This window comes from Eleutherodactylus coqui, chromosome 1 (assembly GCF_035609145.1).
Source record: "Eleutherodactylus coqui strain aEleCoq1 chromosome 1, aEleCoq1.hap1, whole genome shotgun sequence".
Lineage (NCBI taxonomy): Eukaryota > Metazoa > Chordata > Amphibia > Anura > Eleutherodactylidae > Eleutherodactylus > Eleutherodactylus coqui.
Window position 1 is genome coordinate 44484858 of NC_089837.1, and position 18292 is coordinate 44503149.

Genomic DNA, 18292 nt, shown 5'->3' on the forward strand with positions numbered 1-18292 from the left:
TAGCGAGCATCGGCGAAATACAAAAATGCTCGGGTCGCCCATTGACTTCAATGGGGTTCGTTATTCGAAACGAACCCTCGAGCATTGCGAAAATTTCGTCCCGAGTAACGAGCACCCGAGCATTTTGGTGCTCGCTCATCTCTATTAGCTAATCACAGTAGCTTTCTGGAGTCGGGGATTTCAAGCCCTGCGTCCAGAAAGCAATGCTCTGCCGGGGACCAGGAGGGAGCGACAGCCTGCAGCAGCGCCGCAGAACGCCGAGGGAGGTGAGTAATTTTTTTTTTTTGACACTTTCTTTTTTTTTGTATTACCGGCGTATAAGACAACCCCCGACTTCAGAGCAGATTTTTCGGGGTTCAAAAGTCGTCTTATACGCCAGTATATATGGTATATACTTACCTTGTCCCAGCAGACGGAGTTCAGCGCGGCCGGCCTACAGTGGGTGTGAAGGGGGTGTGAGTCAGACCTGCCCCCTGATTGGCTCAGCGCTGAGCCAATCAGAGGCAGGTCTGACTCACACCCCCTTTACACCCACTGCCGGCCGCCGCGGCTGAACTCCGTCTGCCGGGACAAGGTAAGTATATATATATTTTTTATTTTAACACATTTCTGGATGAATTGCAGGGAAGGGCTTATATATTTAAGCCCTTCCCGACAATTCATCCCGCGCACGCTGGCAGCCCATTGCTTTCAGTGGAACCTGCTGTATTGCCGGCTCCATTGAATTCAATGGGCAAACATCGTTCTTCTCTGCCACAGCTGTTACAGCTGTGGCAGAGAAGAATGATTTGTCTAGTATATGTTCTCAATGGGGTCGGCGCTGCTGCCGCCGGCCCCATTGAGCACATATAGAGAAGAGAACAGGAATCGCAGATAGGTGCGATCTGCGATTTCCGACTATGGCCTAAGAAGGACTGTTGGGGTTCTTGAAGCCTAAAATCACTCCTAACGCTCTCCCTATAGCAGCTCCGGCATCAGCAGCACTTTCCCTGATCTCTGTCAGAATGCATCTGTGGCGAGCCGCGGGAGGGCAGATTTTAATACTCGGGTGACACCTGATCTCGCCAGCCACTCACTGTAGGGGGGTGGTATAGGGCTTGAACGTCGCAGGGGGAAGTTGTAATGCCTTCCCTGTTTTTCTATTGGCCGGAAAAGCGCGCTAACGTCTCAGAGATGAAAGTGAAAGTAACTCGAACATCGTGTGGTACTCGTCTCGAGTAACGAGCATCTCGAACACCCTAATACTCGAACGAGTATCAAGCTCGGACGAGTACGCTCGCTCATCTCTAATAAAGACGCGACGTTTCGGCCCTGCTGGCCCTTTTCAAGCTAATAAAAAAAATCACAAGACATGCTATATATAGAGGCAATATCATCCACCATTGACCAATCCCATTATTCAATATATAGGACACACATGGCAACAACTACCATTAACCAATCCCAAGTGTAAAACATATAGTACACACACGCTGGCTATTCCGCGCTGATTACCTTATCTTTACGTCACTCCCATCATGCTCACTGCCAGCGTCTGATAGTGGTAATCTTCCATAGTCCCTCAGCGCATGCGCTCGCGAGACTCTGACGTCACACCGGACTCACTTGCCATTACTCTAGAGAGAGCTTCATATACTGCTCAAGCGCGAGCATTGAAAAAACTCGCGAGACTGGCGCCGGGATAAAGGATTTCACTGTCCCAATGTATACATATAGTCCATTTGGTAGTACATCTCTTAGCGCTCTAACGCCAAACGGCAACAGCAGTATCATCAATATGGTCCATGAATAAATCGTATCGGGATTACATAAAGGCTGTATTAAAATATGTTTAACTATATAATTGATGGTCAAGTGTATTGGCATTATTATTGATCGAGAAGGATAACACTGTGTAATTATTACTAATTTCTGTAACATAGGTGTCATGTCAACAGGGTAAAGCCCCATTGTATCCCACTCATCACTAGTCTAAACATAAAGAAGCCATCATAAACCAATGCCTTTGTGTGGGTAATCCCGTATAAGGAGCAGGGGATATTCAAGGATCTATAGATACATAGATGCAGAAATACCCGCATAATGTAGAGCAAGCTATCTGTAGCTCAATATATTGTAGTAATTAAATCCCACCCAAACGAGTTATCATTTTATTGTGCAGTGCTAAAAGTACCACACTCATATCTGTAGTTGTATGAAAGGTGCTCGTTAGAAATTAAAGCACCCATAGATGATCAATGGGAGAAATACACGGTATATGAACCTCAACCCAATTATATTAATGCATCCTAAGGTGTACGGCAAGGTTATCCCAGACCGTTAGAGTCAATTACATAAAAGGAATAGGGATGAGCGAGTATACTCACTAAGGCACTACTCGCTCGAGTAATGTGCCTTAGCCGAGTATCTCCCCGCTCGTCCCTGAAGATTCGGGAGCCGCCGCAGCTGACAGGTGAGTTGCGGCGGGGAGCAGGGGAGAGCGGGTGGGAGAGAGGGAGAGAGAGATCTCCCCTCTGTTCCTCCCCGCTCTCCCTGCAGCTCCCCGCCCCCCCACCGCCCCCGAATCTTCAGGGACGAGCGGGGAGATACTCGTCTAAAGCACATTACTCGAGCGAGTAGTGCCTTAGCGAGTATACTCGCTCATCCCTAAAAAGGAACCAAACACAGGACAAAGGATGTCAATATGCAAATATAATTTATTAATAATACGCAGATCCAGCAAACAATTAAATTAGTATACTGGAACGAAGCATGAGAGGGAAGTGACTGAAGTGTGTTGCCTGTGATAAATGGTGACCGGGATCAAGTGTAACTTTTATGCAATTTAACATGGCAGTTAAACATGGCAAGAAACTGGAGTTGAGCGAACATACTCGGTCGAGCTTGATGCTCGTTCGAGTATTAGCGTACTCGATGGTGCTCATTACTCGAACCAGCATCAAGCCGTGTCCGACCCCGCCCCAGTTTTTGGCTCCTCCCTGCTGTGACGTGCCTGTTTTGGCCACAGCAGCGCGCATCAATGGCAAATTTTTTGTCTGGCAGGTAGGAGAGGACTCTAAAAAGAGGTCTAGTCCCCTCTTAAACTCTTCTATCAATTTTAACCATCACGTCCTCAGGCAGAGAGTTCCATTGTCTCACTGCTCTTACAGTAAAGAACCCCCAGGTGATGAAACCTGCTGTCTTCTACATGTAACAGATGCCCTCATTGCCGTCGCAGTCCTGGGTATAAACAGATCATGGGAGAGATTCTTGTATTATCCCCCAATGTATTGATACATAGTTATTTATCACCCTTTATCCTCTTTTTTCCAGGGTAAATAAATCCAATTTTCATTAGAGATCTCTATGTGATCTTCATTATCAACTGGCTAACAGCGATCACATGAACGGGGACCACTCACTGCAGTCCCCGTTGACAGCTCCAGGCTCTTAGAAGAATACTTGAAATTTTCCAGGCCCTTCCAGGATTTTGCACATGCGTCCACCATATTGTGGACGCACGCGCAGAAGCCGGGGAAAGGTCCATACAGGAAGAGATTGTTCGGGGGATATCACGGCGGCCTTAGGCAAGTAGTTTCATTTCTCCTCACAGATTTGATCCGTGAGAAGAGATGGAACTTTCAACCTTTGTGATTGCTGTTATCCGTTAAATAGCGGTGATCTCATGGTCTCGGTAACAGCACCACCCTGCCTGCTACCTCTGGTGGCCGATAGAAGGAAGCTGTCACACTCACCGACCCCGCAGCTGTATTCTACAGGGCTAACGTGTTTTCATGGCCCTGTAAAATAAAACCCAGACACCCAAAATTTGAAAACATATATGGGTTCTTTTTCCTCCCCTGGGATCAAGTCAACCAAAATATCCTTTACCATAATTCTTTAAGACAAGGTGGGGGGTGGGTAACACCAACTACTACCATATTGATGTGCGATAGCATCTTGTTGTGGGTCACTGGCCTGTCCGCACCTACTCCAAGGCCTATAAACTGCTCAGGTACTGCCAGCTGAGGACGGCCAACAGCGCAGCACATGGCAGATAAATGGGAGAAAATCTGTGCCGAGACACAACGGGGCCGTCTGACAGGCACATCTTCTGGATGGTGGAGACAATGTTCTGTGTACGTTCAGCGGAGGGGTCCGACACGGGGATCTTCTGGTAGATCTGAGGGGAAAACAAGACAAAAAGAAAAGATTAAAAGGAAGCTTAAACCAAACTACAACCTGAACATTGCTTTTTGTACATCTTTACATTTATACAGGAAACTGGAATAAAATTGTTTTATTTAGTTTTCATTCTGTTTTAAATTCTTCAAGAGTTGGACATTAACTTTAGTGTTCGGGCCAAAACCAGAGGATCCAGTACTTCACCTAGAATACACACTAAATGGTCACTCTATTAGAGAACCCCAGCAATAGAATGTTAGGTCTCTTTTGGCTTTTTGAACCACAGCAATTTGATACTTGCAGATGGATTCCACAACAGAGGAACCAAGGTGTGCCAAAAAAAACACATTCCCCCACCATTACTCCACCTCTGCAAGCCTGAGCTGTAGACACTAGACAGGAAGGGGTCATTGATTCATGCAGTTTGTGCCAAATTCTGACATCCCATCAGCTCAGTTCAACACAAATCTGGATTCGTCTGACCAGGTGATGTTTTTTCACTGTTCAGCAATACAATTTTTGTGCCGTTTTTCACACTGGAGTCTTGTCCTTCTGTTTTTCTTAAATGGCAACTACTCCAGAACTAGTCATCTGCTGTTACAGCCCATCTATGCTAAAGAACATGTTAGTTGGACCACCGGCATTGTAGTTGGATGTGATTTTACTATTTGTAAGCTTGTCATGGGATTTTATGTTGCACTCCGAAGTCACGGCTCCAATTTCCGTACAGGGAAACTTGAACCATGAAAGGGCCGGTGGCTCTAATCAAGTGGACATTCAGTGTAAAGAAGGAATGGACCACCAGGTCTTATATATTACTAGTACCTCAACCCAAATAGGTCATCAATTTAGTTTCTTTTTTTTTGGCTATGAAGCCAGTTGTTTATTTTTAGGGGAAAATCAGTTTAAACCTTGTATAATATCAAAAGTAGCAAATAAATAGGAGCAATGCTTATTGGATTTGCTTGTTCATATGCAAGTAGCTCTCCTACATCTGTCAGCAAAAGGCCTTAGATCTGATTCTACCCAACCTAAGTATCAACTTCATCAGTCATCCCCCGTTCATATTGAGAAATATGCTGCCAAAATCAAGGGCATCAGGTTCAGTTTCACGTGGCCGATGATCGGACAAACTAGTGTTCTAACAAACGTTCCTGCCCAATTCATTACAGCAGCTCCCGCTGTCCTGTTGGTCTTTGGTTACTACCTGACAGCCATTTGGAAGCCATAGCAGTCATATGCCAGTCCTGGCTCCAAGCACCTGAGAAGTGCTACCAGGGAGGACAGCACATAACTGCTGCACCGTGTGTGTGTTGGGAAGGGGAAAGGTTTAAGGACCTGAATTATGGTAGTTGGGATCTGGATAAGAAAGTTAATGCAAGCAACATGGTGGATACCATAAAATGGAGAGCAGATGTACGCCTAATTAAGGGCAATGGAATGGGACAAATGTGGCAAAATGTGATCAATCAGCATACATATAGATAAGAAAGGAATGTTTATTGTGCAACTTGTATATATAAAAAAAAATAAAAAATGTATAGCCCCCTGTGCTCAGGGCTCAGAATTAGTAGACTACTCATCTAAGCTTGTACTGGAACAAATGAACATTCTACACTTCCTGAGAAAAACTGCTTCGGGGTCTTTAAATCCCACCACAGAACGACCCCCTTTTTTCATTTTTGCTTCCTTGCAACTAGTCTTTTTTATTGTAAAGCGTCGGTTCACATTGTGGATTTTGGCACAGAATGAGCACCTGAATGTGCTTGTAATATGGGTTCCATTCTACTGAAGGAGATGCCGTGTCTGTACTACAACGTGGATTTTAAGTTTATGTTGGAGAAAAAGATCCCAGAAGTGACGTGCCACGTCTTAACCTCGATTCACATTGGAAATTCTGCACATGAATGTTGCCCATCTGTATATAAGTCTACAATAGAAATCGGCGACCTAGCAAGGAGGTCTGCCACATATTGGAATCAGAATCCACACTGAAAAACCTGCATCCGTTTCTGCCTTGTGAACAGGAACAACATAAAATAGCTGAGGTCAGGGAAAAACAGTCCTAGGACAGAAGAATTCATGTGCAGCCCGGAGGAAGAAGGGGGTGGGAGGAGCCTAGTTCTACAGGGTTTTGGACAGCATGTAGCGTTAGGCTCCCCCCCTCTGGTCTGCACACAAACTCTCCTGTCCTAAGACCGGTTACCACAGGCTGCCTGGGTCGGCTACACAGTTGTTTGAGGCCTTATTTCCTGCAGGACAATTTTTTTTTTTCAAAGGAATAATTTTTAGGTAATTATATAGTCACATTTAACCCCTTCCCGCACCCGGGCATAAGTTTATGTCCTGGCAGCAGGGTACTTCCTGCAACAGGGCGTAAACTTACGTCCTGGGGATAGCGCAAGATCACTTACGATCTCGGGATAGCGCAAGATCACTTATGAGATGCGCCCGGAGATGCGCCCCCCGCTGTTAACCCCTTCCCTGCTGCGATCTATGTAGATCGCGGCATGGAAGGGGTTCACAGAGGGAGCGCGCTCCCTCTGTGAAGTTGCCGGGCTCTCGCGATATAATTGCAGAGAGCCGGCCTGTTGCCATGGCAACAGGACACCAGACACTGATGTTTTGTATTGCCATAGCCTGTGATTGCTGTATAAGCGATAAGGCATGGCAGGGCAGTAGCCCTGTCATGCCTTATCACAGCGATCATCAGTGCTATACTGTAAGTGCCCCAGAGGGACATAAATTGTATAAAAATAAAAATGTAAAAAGAAAAAAAAAAAGTTAAAAAATCCTTTTTTTATGCTTTTTCTCATATTAGCATAAAAAAAGGTAAAAAAAAAATATTAAAACCCCACATATTTGGTATTGTCGCATTTGTAACGACGTGTACAATAAGTTGCACATGCTTATGACTGTGCACGGGAAGAAAAGAGTTTAAAAAAAATACTAAAAAAACCGAGGCATTTTGCCTCCCTAAAAACGCAATAAAAGTGATTAAAAAAAAACCTATGTACGCCGAAATGGTACCAATAAAAACTACAGCTCGTCTCGCAAAAAATAAGCCCTCACAGAGCTCCATACATAAAAATATAAAAGTTACAGGACTTTGAATGCTGCAGTTTAGAAAAAAAACAGATTTCCAAAAAAGGGGTTTTATTGCAGAAAAGTGGAAAAACCTAAAAAAAGTAAGAATTTTGGTATCGTTGTAACCGTACCGACCCGCAGAAAAAAAATTGATTGTGTCATTTATGCTGCATGATTAATGCTGTAAAAAAAATTTTAAAAAAATTAAAAAATCTATGGCTGAATTGATGCGTTTTCTCTCCCTGCGATCATAAAAAATAATAATAAAAGTTTTACAATATAGTTAGTCTACCCAAAAGTGGCACCGATAAAAACTGTTTTTTTTGCAGTGACACGGCTACGAGAGCTATTTTTTTTTCAAGCCTGTATTTTTCAAATGCTACCATTTATTTAATTAACATAAAAAATTCTAAAAGCAAGGTGTAATGGGGGAACAAAAACAACAAGTTCACCACTTTGGAGGTGGGGGGATGTTTTTACTGCACTTATGGTGCAGTAAACATGACAGGTTATTTATTTTGCGGGTCAGTATGATTATGGCAATAGCAAACTGAATAAAAATGTATATATTAATAACATTAACCCTTTGCAATCCAATTTTGGATTCAGGGTTTCCTAGGGGGCTTTCTCTTTCTGCCATTATACAATGGTGACATCTGCTGGCTAGAGCCAGTACTGCGGTATGGAACATGCTGGAGAGGCCCCCAACAACAGAGCGGCCAGTAATACACAGTAAGAATACCCTGCTGGACATCTTCCGACATCGCAACCGTACAGCCTTCAATCAGAATGTCTAAAAGAGTCAGACAGTGGATTGGAAATGTTTAACCCCTTAATGACACGGCCTATTTTGGCGTTGAGGATCAAACGATTTTTGGTATTTTTTCATCTCCATTTTTCAACAGCCATAACTTTTTTATTTTTCTTTCGGCGCGGCCGTATAAGGGCTTGTTTTTTTGCGTGGCGAACGGTAGTTTTTATTGGTAACATTTTTGGGTACATAGACTATATCGTAAAACTTTTATTATTTTTTTTATGATCGTAGGGAGAGAAAACGCATCAATTCTGCCATAGATTTTTGCGGGGTTTTTTTAGAGCGTTTATTATGCAGCATAAATGACACACTACATTTTTTTCTGCAGGCCGGTACGGTTACAACTATACCAAAATTGTTGTATTTTTTTAGGTTTTTCCACAATAAAAGCCCTTTTTTTGGAAATTATTATTTTTTTCTAAACTCACTGCATTCAAAGTCCTGTAACTTTTTTATTTTTCATTGGACAATGCTCTGAGGGCTTATTTTTTGCGTGACGAGCTGTAGTTTTTATCGGTACCATTTTTGGGTACATACGTTTTTTTTTATCACTTTTATGGCGTTTTTTGGGATGCAAAATGCTAAAAATTAGCATTTTGCTTCAGATTTTTAGCGTTTTTTTTAAACGCTTTTTGCCGTGCAGGATAAAAAGCGTGTTCAATGTATTGTACGCATCGTTACAGAGCGTCAATACCAAATATGTGGGATTTTTTTTTATGCCAATATAAGAAAAAGCATAAAAAAGGGTTTAACTTTTTTTTTACATTTTTATTTTTTGATCTTTTTTTTTTTTACACCATTTTTGTCCCTCTGAGAGACTTTCACCACTGCACTCCAGATTGCTGTGATAAGGCATGGCAGGGCTACTGCCCTGCCATACCTTATCGCTTATTACAGCGATCTTAGGCTATGGAAGTATAGGACGCCGGTATCCGGCGTCCTGTTGCCATAGCAACCAGCCGGGCTCTTGCGATGTTATCGCGAGAGTCGGCTGGTTGTCACAGAGGGCGCGCGCTTCCTCCGTGAACCCTTTCCCTGCCATGATCTACTTAGATCGCGGCAGGGAAGGGGTTATCGGCGGGTGGGCGCAACTCTGATGCCCCCTGCTGTAGCAGATCATAGCAGATCTCGCGCTATCCCTATGACGTAAGGGTACGTCATTTTGCGGGAAGTACCCCGGTCCCATGATGTACCCTTGTGTCATGGGGTGGGAAGCAGGTTAAAAACTATCCTATAATTACACTCAGTTTCGGCCTTCTGGACACATCCCAGTTTTTCAGTTTTGACAAGTGACAATGTGGCCGTAATGGGGGAATGCCTTTACTTATCCAAGTGATTGTGAGAGTATTTTTTTATGACAGGTTGTGCTTTATATATTACTGCTACATTGCAAAACATTCTGAAAAATTAGCAATTTTCAAGCTTTGAATTTTTGGACTTGTAAGACAGGTACCACACAAAATAGTTAATAAACAACATTTATTACATGTCCACTCCACGTTGGCACACTTTTGTAAGAATACTTTTATTTTTTGGAACTCAGAAAGCTTTAAAAAAAAAAAGTTTTGAATCATTTTTTTTTCAAATATTACCCCTATACTGCTGAAGGACAAATTTAGTTCTGAGGTGACTGAGGTGTGAAGTTTTTTAAATGGGGTGTTCTATAGGGATGTCCAATAGATCCATCAAAGTTTTCAAAAACAGGAATTAAAAGGAAAATGTAGAAGAAAAATGGAAAATAAATAACAACTTGCATCCATGTGAAGGTAGCCTATTACGGTCAGTGAAGAGGGATCATCGTAGGCCATTAAACATGGCTATAATTTGGCCTCCGGCTGCCATGGACATACCGCGATCAGATTGTGTGTGAGGGGGGGGGGGGGGAGGGTTGTGCTGATGCAATCTCCAAATCCCATAGATGCAGCGACTACATCAGTTACAGCCAACTCTCATTGAGGACATGGTGGAATTAGCTCGTGAACCCAGCTCCATTCATGTATGGCAGTTCGCCCAAGACCTTGGTGGCTGTGATGTACATGTTAGTCCAATGTTGCCACAGGGTCCCAAAAAAAAAAAAATTGCTTTCTGCTGCCATCTTGTGACATCCATACCTTCACCATTTCATCCATCATGACAGCACAGATTGAGGTTGCCCTTTGACCTCGCTGGGACAGGAAGAGGAGAGAGGGCTGTTGTCGAATCGCCGGCCCACCTTCATATGTTTCAGCATTCCTGCGTATGGGCCCGACATTCTGCAAGCAATGTGGTGGACAGCGAAGGGGCGCTGGAGGATGACTTAGTGCTGCGTGTGATTATGTCAGATGCACGCTCTGGTGGCATCAGCCCCACCAAATCAAAAAAAGGTGTTGATTTTGAAACCCTATGAACTTTCCCTGCGGAATGGCAGGTCTGTGTACACCTCCTAACACTATGGGCAGAATGGAAGGAGACAGGGGAACAACCAAAAAAAGGAGTAGTCGACAAAAAGCTCATGGACAGCGTGTGTTTTGTATAATAGCGTCTCCTGTTATTGCAGGATGAAACCTCAAAACCAAAGCCTGATAAAAAGAGGATCACGAATGGAAATCAACTTTGCATCAGGGCTATAAAAGTGAGCGGCACCTACATAACCTAGACATCGGATGTTCAGTCTTACCCTACTTACAGGTCTCACAGACCTTTAGAAGATCTGATAACGTATTCTTTCAGTTCCAGAGCCAAAATCAAGGGAAAGCGGCTTTGAAAGATTCCATCGCTAGATGGATCAAATCATCAATTCAGGTAGCATACAAAGCCAGAGGACTGCCTCCCCCTGAGGGGATAAGAGTCCATCCTACGAGGACTCTTGCCTCCTCTTGGGCTGAACATAGTGAAGACTCTACAGAACAAATTTGCAGAGCCGCACCGTAGTCTAGTGTCCACATGTTTTGTAAGAATCATCATTTAGATTTTCTTTCTGGTAGGGAGCTGGTCTTTGGGTGGAAGGTCCTCCAGGTTGTGGCCCGCCCCTAATGTTACCGTTGTAATCTAGTATAGCTTCCATCTGTGCTGTCAGGATAGACAGAATGGTAAAACTAGGATTAATTTTACCGTTAATCCCTTTTCCATGAGTCCATCATGACAGCACATACTTATTCACCCTAATAGGTTAGTATATACCATGCATGTAACATAATACTAGCTTTTTTTTAGCAACAAGAAAAGATTGGGCCAGGTATCCGTTCTGACCATTGGTGGTGGGAGGTGGCCTTATGAACTCCCCTCTTGCTGTCCCAGTGAGCTCAAGAAGGCAACCTCCATGTTTTCTGTCATGATGGACTCATGTAGAAGGGATTAACCCTTTCCAATACAGTTTGTATTCTGGTTTTCCTAGGGGGCTTACTCTTTTTCTGCTGTTATACAATGGCGCTATATGCTGGTTAAAGCCAGTACTGCATGAGGTGACACGTTGGATAGGCTCCGACAGCAGAGAGGCTGGCAATATACAGTAAGAGAACCCCGACGGTTGTCTTCCAACATCGGAGCTGTACAGCTTTAAATCCTAATGTCTTTAGACATTAGACAATGGACTGGAAAGGGTTAACGATAAGATCTATCCTAGTTTTCCTGTTGATGGGCTGGTGTGAGGGGCTGTTATTTTGTGGAATGAGCTGTACTTTCTATTGGTACCATTTTTGGAGTACATATGACTTTGTTCCAGCCGCGGATCTGCACACAGATTTAGCGTAGTTTCATGGGGCAAATCAGCAAATAGATTGTTCGAGAATGAAGTAACATGGAAGTTTTTTTTTTACTGTGCCGTGAAGTTAAAAGTCTGCACCATCTAATCTACAGCCTAGATTCTGATTCAAGTGAATGGAACACTTACTTGCATAATTCCACGTCAAATCTCTGCCAAAATCTGCCCTGTGAACATGGCCTAATATAATGGTCCTTTTTTTTTAAACATAGGCAATCAATATCTGATGGGAGGGGGTCTAACTCCTGGCACCTCTACCTCTTCTATAAGCTGCTGCATCCTCATCATGCTTACAGCGTCACAAATATGAGGGGTACCCAAAAGGAAACAGGGATCATCTTCTGGTGGGCGCGGTGTTACTAGTACAGGCTACTAGTATATAGGCTAGTAAGGTCAGTGTTTCTCGAGCCCTTCTGAGGCGGTACACCAGCCGATGTTGGAGAAGAAAAAAAAACATAAAAAAAATAAATAAGTCACTGGAGCTGATCGCAATCTTCCCCAACTAGCTGTTCAGTTTTCGCCTATTTCGTCATGGCAGATTCATACAACAAGTGAAATCAAAGGTAAGCAACACCCATTTGTCTCTTTTTTGTGAGAGATATTGTGCACCCAGGATTTGTAACGCAGGACCAAAAATAGTCAGCCAAAGTTTTTAATTTAAAGTTTTATAAAGGTTGTGTCGTGATATACAGAGAAAACCTCCCAATTTCTGGCAAAGAGGTCAGAGGTTCTTCCATCATGACAACGCACCTCCCCACACAGGGCTGAGGGTTAGGCAATTTTTGATGAAAAGCAGCATGACACCCTTGCCTCACCTCAATATTCATCTGATGTCGCTCAGTGCGACTTCTTTTAAAAAGGCAAGGAAAACATTTTGGGGATGTTGAAGATGTGGAACAAAAACGCACAATAAAAGACACCAACAGCAAGTTTAAAAAAAAATGCTTTGAGCATTGGCAGAAAAAAAAAACACAAGATTTTCTTTTGAAGCAATACATCTGTCTAAATAGATTTTTATAAATGAATTCCTGTATTTTTCAGATACCCCCTCATACGAATGTGGCTGTGCCTGGTACTGTAACTCAGTACTCTGTATTAGACGGAGTAGCAGTACCTGGCACAGCCACATCTGTATATATGGCGCTGTGCCCGGGTAAACAATGACGGGAACACAGTACTTGCTGGAGCTCCCCAGCTGCTTCATTCAGCTAATTGATATCTGATTAGTGGGACTCAATGACCCATCTTTATTGTGAATGCCCCTTATGTGTGGCTCCTCATACGCGGTGATGTAGAGAAGCTGAGTACACACCACTTACCTCATTCACATAGTGGTACATGATGGCTCTGACCGCCTGCATGTTGGTGGCATCCATCATTAGCGTCACCATCTGTCCTTTGCGGATCTTCACTGCCCTCTTAAATACCTGCGGATTGTTGTAGCAGGTGGCCAATGTGGCAAAATACATGAGCTGAAGGCACAAGGAGGCAGCACTTAGTGTAAGGTCATTAGCAGAAGGGATAGCAGAGATAGGGAGGTAGACAGACATGAGGGTGGAGACATAGGGAGGTGCAGAACTGTGGAGAGCTTTATGGATGACAGTGATATATAGTGCAGCGAGCGGCCTAGGCTGGAGGCCCCCGGGGCTGCATTCAGGATAGATTGGAGAGGGAACAGTTTAGTGAGGTGTTACAGTGGTCAAAAAGAGAATGGATCAGAGCCACAGTAAGCATTTTTGTTGTTTCTACAGAAAGAAAACTGCAGATTCTGTAGATGTTTTTTGAGTATAGGTGACACAAGTGCTTGACTTGAATCTTTCCTTCGCTCCCTTAAGTCAAATATAACCCCAAGAGAGCAGGCTGGCTAGGAGTTATGGTAGTTCCACATGCAGAGATGCCAATGATATAAGAGGATTAGCTTATGAAAACACGAGTAGTTAAGTTTTTGAAAGGTTCAGTTTCCAGCAAATAAAGGACATGGTATTTGTGTAAGTGGGCTACCCTGTAGGGATGTGTGAAAACTGTACAAATAATTGTTATAGCTGGCAAGTTTAAAAGAGGAAAGATAAAACTTGTTACAGTGGCATCTAGTGGCCAGTTTATATTACAGCACATCTGGATTGTTTAATCCTGAACAATTTTCTGATTGGTGGTCTTCAGGTTCCCTGGTCATAAAGGGGAGGAACTGGACTTTTGAACATTCTCTAAGAAGACTGGTAAAGCAGTAAGTTTTGGAGCAACCCGGGGAGAGTGAGTGTGGGTCCATCAAGCCTTTCCCGCTGTTAGAAGGAGACAGACACCTCCTCCTTCAGCAGCTTCCTCTCAACTTCGAAGAAACACTCAGTAAGAAAGCCTAAAGCAACAGGACACCAATGTTTTTTGACAAGACAGGTCAGTGCTGCCAGAAAGGAAAGAACCAGTAATACCATGTCACTTACAGGAACCTGTAAACACTACAGAGGATGCCTTTATTTGTTACGCTGTGGCTGAACTTGAACTGCAAGTAGAGACCGGTTTCTAATGCCCCATTTAGACGCAAAGATGGTCACTCAAAATTCATTCAAAAGATAGCTTTAATGACAGTTTGAACGATCACTTTGCATAGACTACTAATGGGCATAAGTGCCCATTAGCTTCATTAACGTGCAAATGAGGCTTCCATCGCTGTATGAAGATAACAGTAGGTGGTCTGTTATCTGCATACAGCTCCATTGTTCTCCTGTGGGACAGCAGCTGATAACAATGTCATCAGCGCTCTCATGGAGAATCACAGCGTGCGGTCCCTGCTATCAGCTTGCCGGCCAAATGATGGTTTTTATGCTGAACTAAAAATCATTATTCGGCAAAAAAGCAAACTTTGGTAGCATTTACACGCAACAAGTATCGCTCAAAAGACATCGTTTGAACAAATTTTGAGTGATAGCCGTTGCATGTAAATGGGGCTTAAGACAGGAGTATAAACACTTAGGGTGGCTTCAGACGAGTGTGTTTTTGTGCGTGCATACACGTGTAGAAAAACATGTGTCCATCACAAGCAATGCATTGTCCTCAATGGTGCCGCTGCTGACGGCAGCTCCATTACAATCGTCTGCCGGCACCAAGTAATTGTTTTTCAGGAAAGGGCTTTAAATATAAGCCCTTCTCTGGAAAAAAAATGGTGATAAAAATAAAAATAAATAAATAAAATCTATACTCCCCTTGCTTCGGCTCTTCTCCTGCACTGCTATGAAGAGTATTCTGCAGGCGAGCATTTAAAATCACCGCCTGCTAAATGGGCTGCCTCTGATTGGCTGAACACTGTGATCATTAAGAGGCAGCTCTTGGCATCTGAGAGCTGCCACTGATTGGCTGAGTGCTGGGACCAATTAGAGGCAGCTCTCTGCATCTGAGAGCTGACACTGATTAGTCCCAGCACTCAGCCAATCAGAAGCAGCACTTACTCACCTATTCATGAAATCTGTGACAGCTGCAGTAAGGAATTCTTTATTCCCTGCAGGGATGAAGAATTCCTTTGCTGCATCTGTCACAGATGTGGCAGGTGCAGCAGGGAATTCTTCATCCCCGCATGGATTTAGAATTCCTTGCTGCATCTGTCAGATGTGCCAGGCGCAGCAGGAAATTCTTTTTCCACGCGGGGATGAAGGATACATGTGATGTGTTCTTCATCCCCGTGGGGACACAGCAGTGGTGGACAGTTAAGTTTTTAATTATTTTTTTTACACTAAAATTCTTGTTTCTAAGGGGAAGAGCTTATATGTAAAGCTCTTCCCTGAAAAACAATTTGAGGGTGCTAGCAGACCATTGTCTTCAATGGAGCCGCCGGCAGCAGCCGCGGCTCCATTGAAGACAATGCATGCATTAGTTTTTTTTTTTTTTTACACTAAAATTCTGGTTTTTCGGGGAGGGGCTTATATGTAAAGCCCTTCCCTGAAAAACAATTCAGGGGTGATGGCAGACCATTGCCTTCGAAGGAGCCGCCGGCAGCAGCTGCAGCTCCATTGAAGGCAATGCACGGACCTGCATTCACATGTGTTTTTGCACGTACATGGGTGCTCACTTATGTACGCACCCATGTACGCACAAAAACACACTCGTGTGAAGCCACCCTTAGGAATAGCTAAAATGGAAGATTAACTTCTCAGTGCTAGACCACCATTGTTCTGCACTAAGAACTTGCCTTCATCCAACCTGCTGTGTACTGGAGCGATCTCTCCAAGCAGTGAGGGGCGCCTGAATTATTAAGGGAGGCCACATTATTAGACTAGTTATCAAGCAGGCTTGGATTTGTTCACCCCGCTAAAGACATAAAGGGACTAATCAAGCAGGGCTTCTACTATCCTTGTTAAACCATACACTGCCAAGTCATTATAACTACTAGGTGGAGTAATAGAGGCTGATGTTTACTCACACCCAAGATGAATTCTATTTGTGATAGAACATCAGATTCAATAACCCATTGTTACATCATCCCGGTAACTGGTATTATTTAATATCCATTGGTTTCAAACCTATTTAGTATTAAACAAATACTCAAACTGTGTTCTTCGTACCTTTGGTTCCTCTGCTGAATTCTGAGCCCTTGCGGAACACCATGGTCACACAACATTAGAGAGCGGAGAGGAAATCACTGGTGTTTTGCAGTAGTGCAGGGCTGATGTCTCGGGAAGAGGTGTATAATTTGGTATCACCAGCATAGAGATGGTACTGAAAACCAAACCTGCTGACTGCCTATCAAACAAGACAGTGTAGATAGAAAAGAGAAGACCCAGGACTGAACCCTCAGGAACCCCAACAGGAAGAGAAAGAGGTGAAGACATAGAACCATGAGTGTGGTCTCAAAGGAGATACAGTCAGACACACTTACCTGTGAGACTGCGAAAAAGTTAAATTCGCTCTGGTTTCTCAGCCGGGACAGGTAGAGCAGGAAATCAGGAATGTGCTGAAGCGCATTAGTCACTAGGTCATTCAAGCACTGTACCGCTGGCACGATGTTCTCCGGCTTGGCCAAGTCCGACAGGTTTTTGCTGTATTTGCTCCACACCTGATGGCGGCAGAATGAGGACAGTGTTGGGTTTACTGAGAGTTGATCACTATAATCACCTGTAGACGTCATGGGACATCAGTCCATACTCACCTCTCTAGGCCAGAACTCTCGTCCTTCCTGCTGGTCCTCCAGGTAATCTCGGATGATGTTGGCTTTCTGCATGAACATCCCTAATGAGTTTAAGAGTCTTAGGTCCTCGACAACAGGGGCGTCTTCCAGTTCTGCGGCAGAGAACAGCCGAGATACACCGATCATCACTGATACAGACACATAATGACAGTACTGGAAAAAGACAGAAGGATAAGAGATCAGCGTTAACCTTTTAGTGACCAAGCCTGTTTATGCCCTAATGACCAGGCCAAATTTTGGAGATCTGACATATGTCAATTTAACATAGAGTAACTCCACAAAGATTTTGCATATCCAAGTGACTCTGACATTGTTTTTTCGCTACTTATTGTACTTCATTTAGGTGGTAAATATGAAATAGACTGATATACAAATTCTATTTTTATTAAAACTGCCAAAATTGGGAAAGATTTAAAAAAGAAAAAAAAAAATCATTTTTTCATATTTTCAACTGCTATATGTCAAATATGAGCAAACATACTGTACACATTTTGATTACATATGTGTTTCCATCTGTTTATCAGTTTATTTTTTAGCAGTTTAGGAGACGTACAGATTTCACATTAAAGGGGTTGTCTCGCGGCAGCAAGTGGGGTTCAGCACTTCTGTATGGCCATATTAATGCACTTTGTAATGTACATCGTGCATGAAATATGTGCCATACAGAAGTTATATACTCACCTTTCCTGCGCTGGCGTCCTCGTCTCCATGGTGCCGTCTAATTTCAGCATCTAATCGCCCGATGAGACGCACTTGCACAGAAGGGTCTTCTCCCTTCTGGTCGGTCTGGGCACGAGCGGCGTTCTGGCTCCGCCCCTTCGATGCGTCATCGCGTAGCTCCGCCCCATCACGTGTGCCGATTCCAGCCAATCAGGAGTCTGGAATCGGCAATGGACCGCACAGAGCCCACGGTGCACCATGGGAGAAGACCCGCGGTGCATCATGGGTGAAGATCCCGGCGGCCATCTTGGAGGAAAAGAAGGAAGAAGTTGCAGACAGGGGATTCGGGTAAGTACATTTTTTTTTTTTAAATTTCAACACATCCCTTGGGTTTGTCCTGCGCTGAACGGGGGGCCTATGCAAAAAAAAAAAGTTTCGGCGCGGGACAACCCCTTTAATTATTGAAATTTTGAGCAACATTTGGTTTTCCTACACCAAGCTGAGATTGTAAAAGGCACATAGATGTCAGAATGATAGATACCCCTGAAAATGACCCCATTTTAAAAACTACATGCATTCACGGAGGGGGGTCATAAGTATTTTGACCTCTGAATTGCATTGACTTGTAGAAAATTAAACAGAGAAGGAAAAATAA

At 43.6% G+C, this 18292-nt stretch overlaps 1 protein-coding gene across 2 annotated transcripts in view; it reads right to left on the reverse strand.

The window, feature by feature from the left end:
• Positions 1-2678: 2678 nt before the first annotated feature.
• LOC136620297 (squalene synthase-like) overlaps positions 2679-18292 on the reverse strand; it is a 71997-nt gene continuing 56383 nt past the window's right edge. For both annotated transcript variants that reach the window (XM_066595004.1, XM_066594998.1), the window contains 4 exons: positions 16939-17130; positions 16669-16845; positions 13124-13276; positions 2679-4162 (listed from right to left, as the gene is read on the reverse strand). In XM_066595004.1, the coding sequence (XP_066451101.1) occupies positions 3980-4162; positions 13124-13276; positions 16669-16845; positions 16939-17130 (705 nt within the window). In that variant the 3' untranslated portion in view covers positions 2679-3979. The remainder of the gene's footprint in view (positions 4163-13123; positions 13277-16668; positions 16846-16938; positions 17131-18292) is intronic.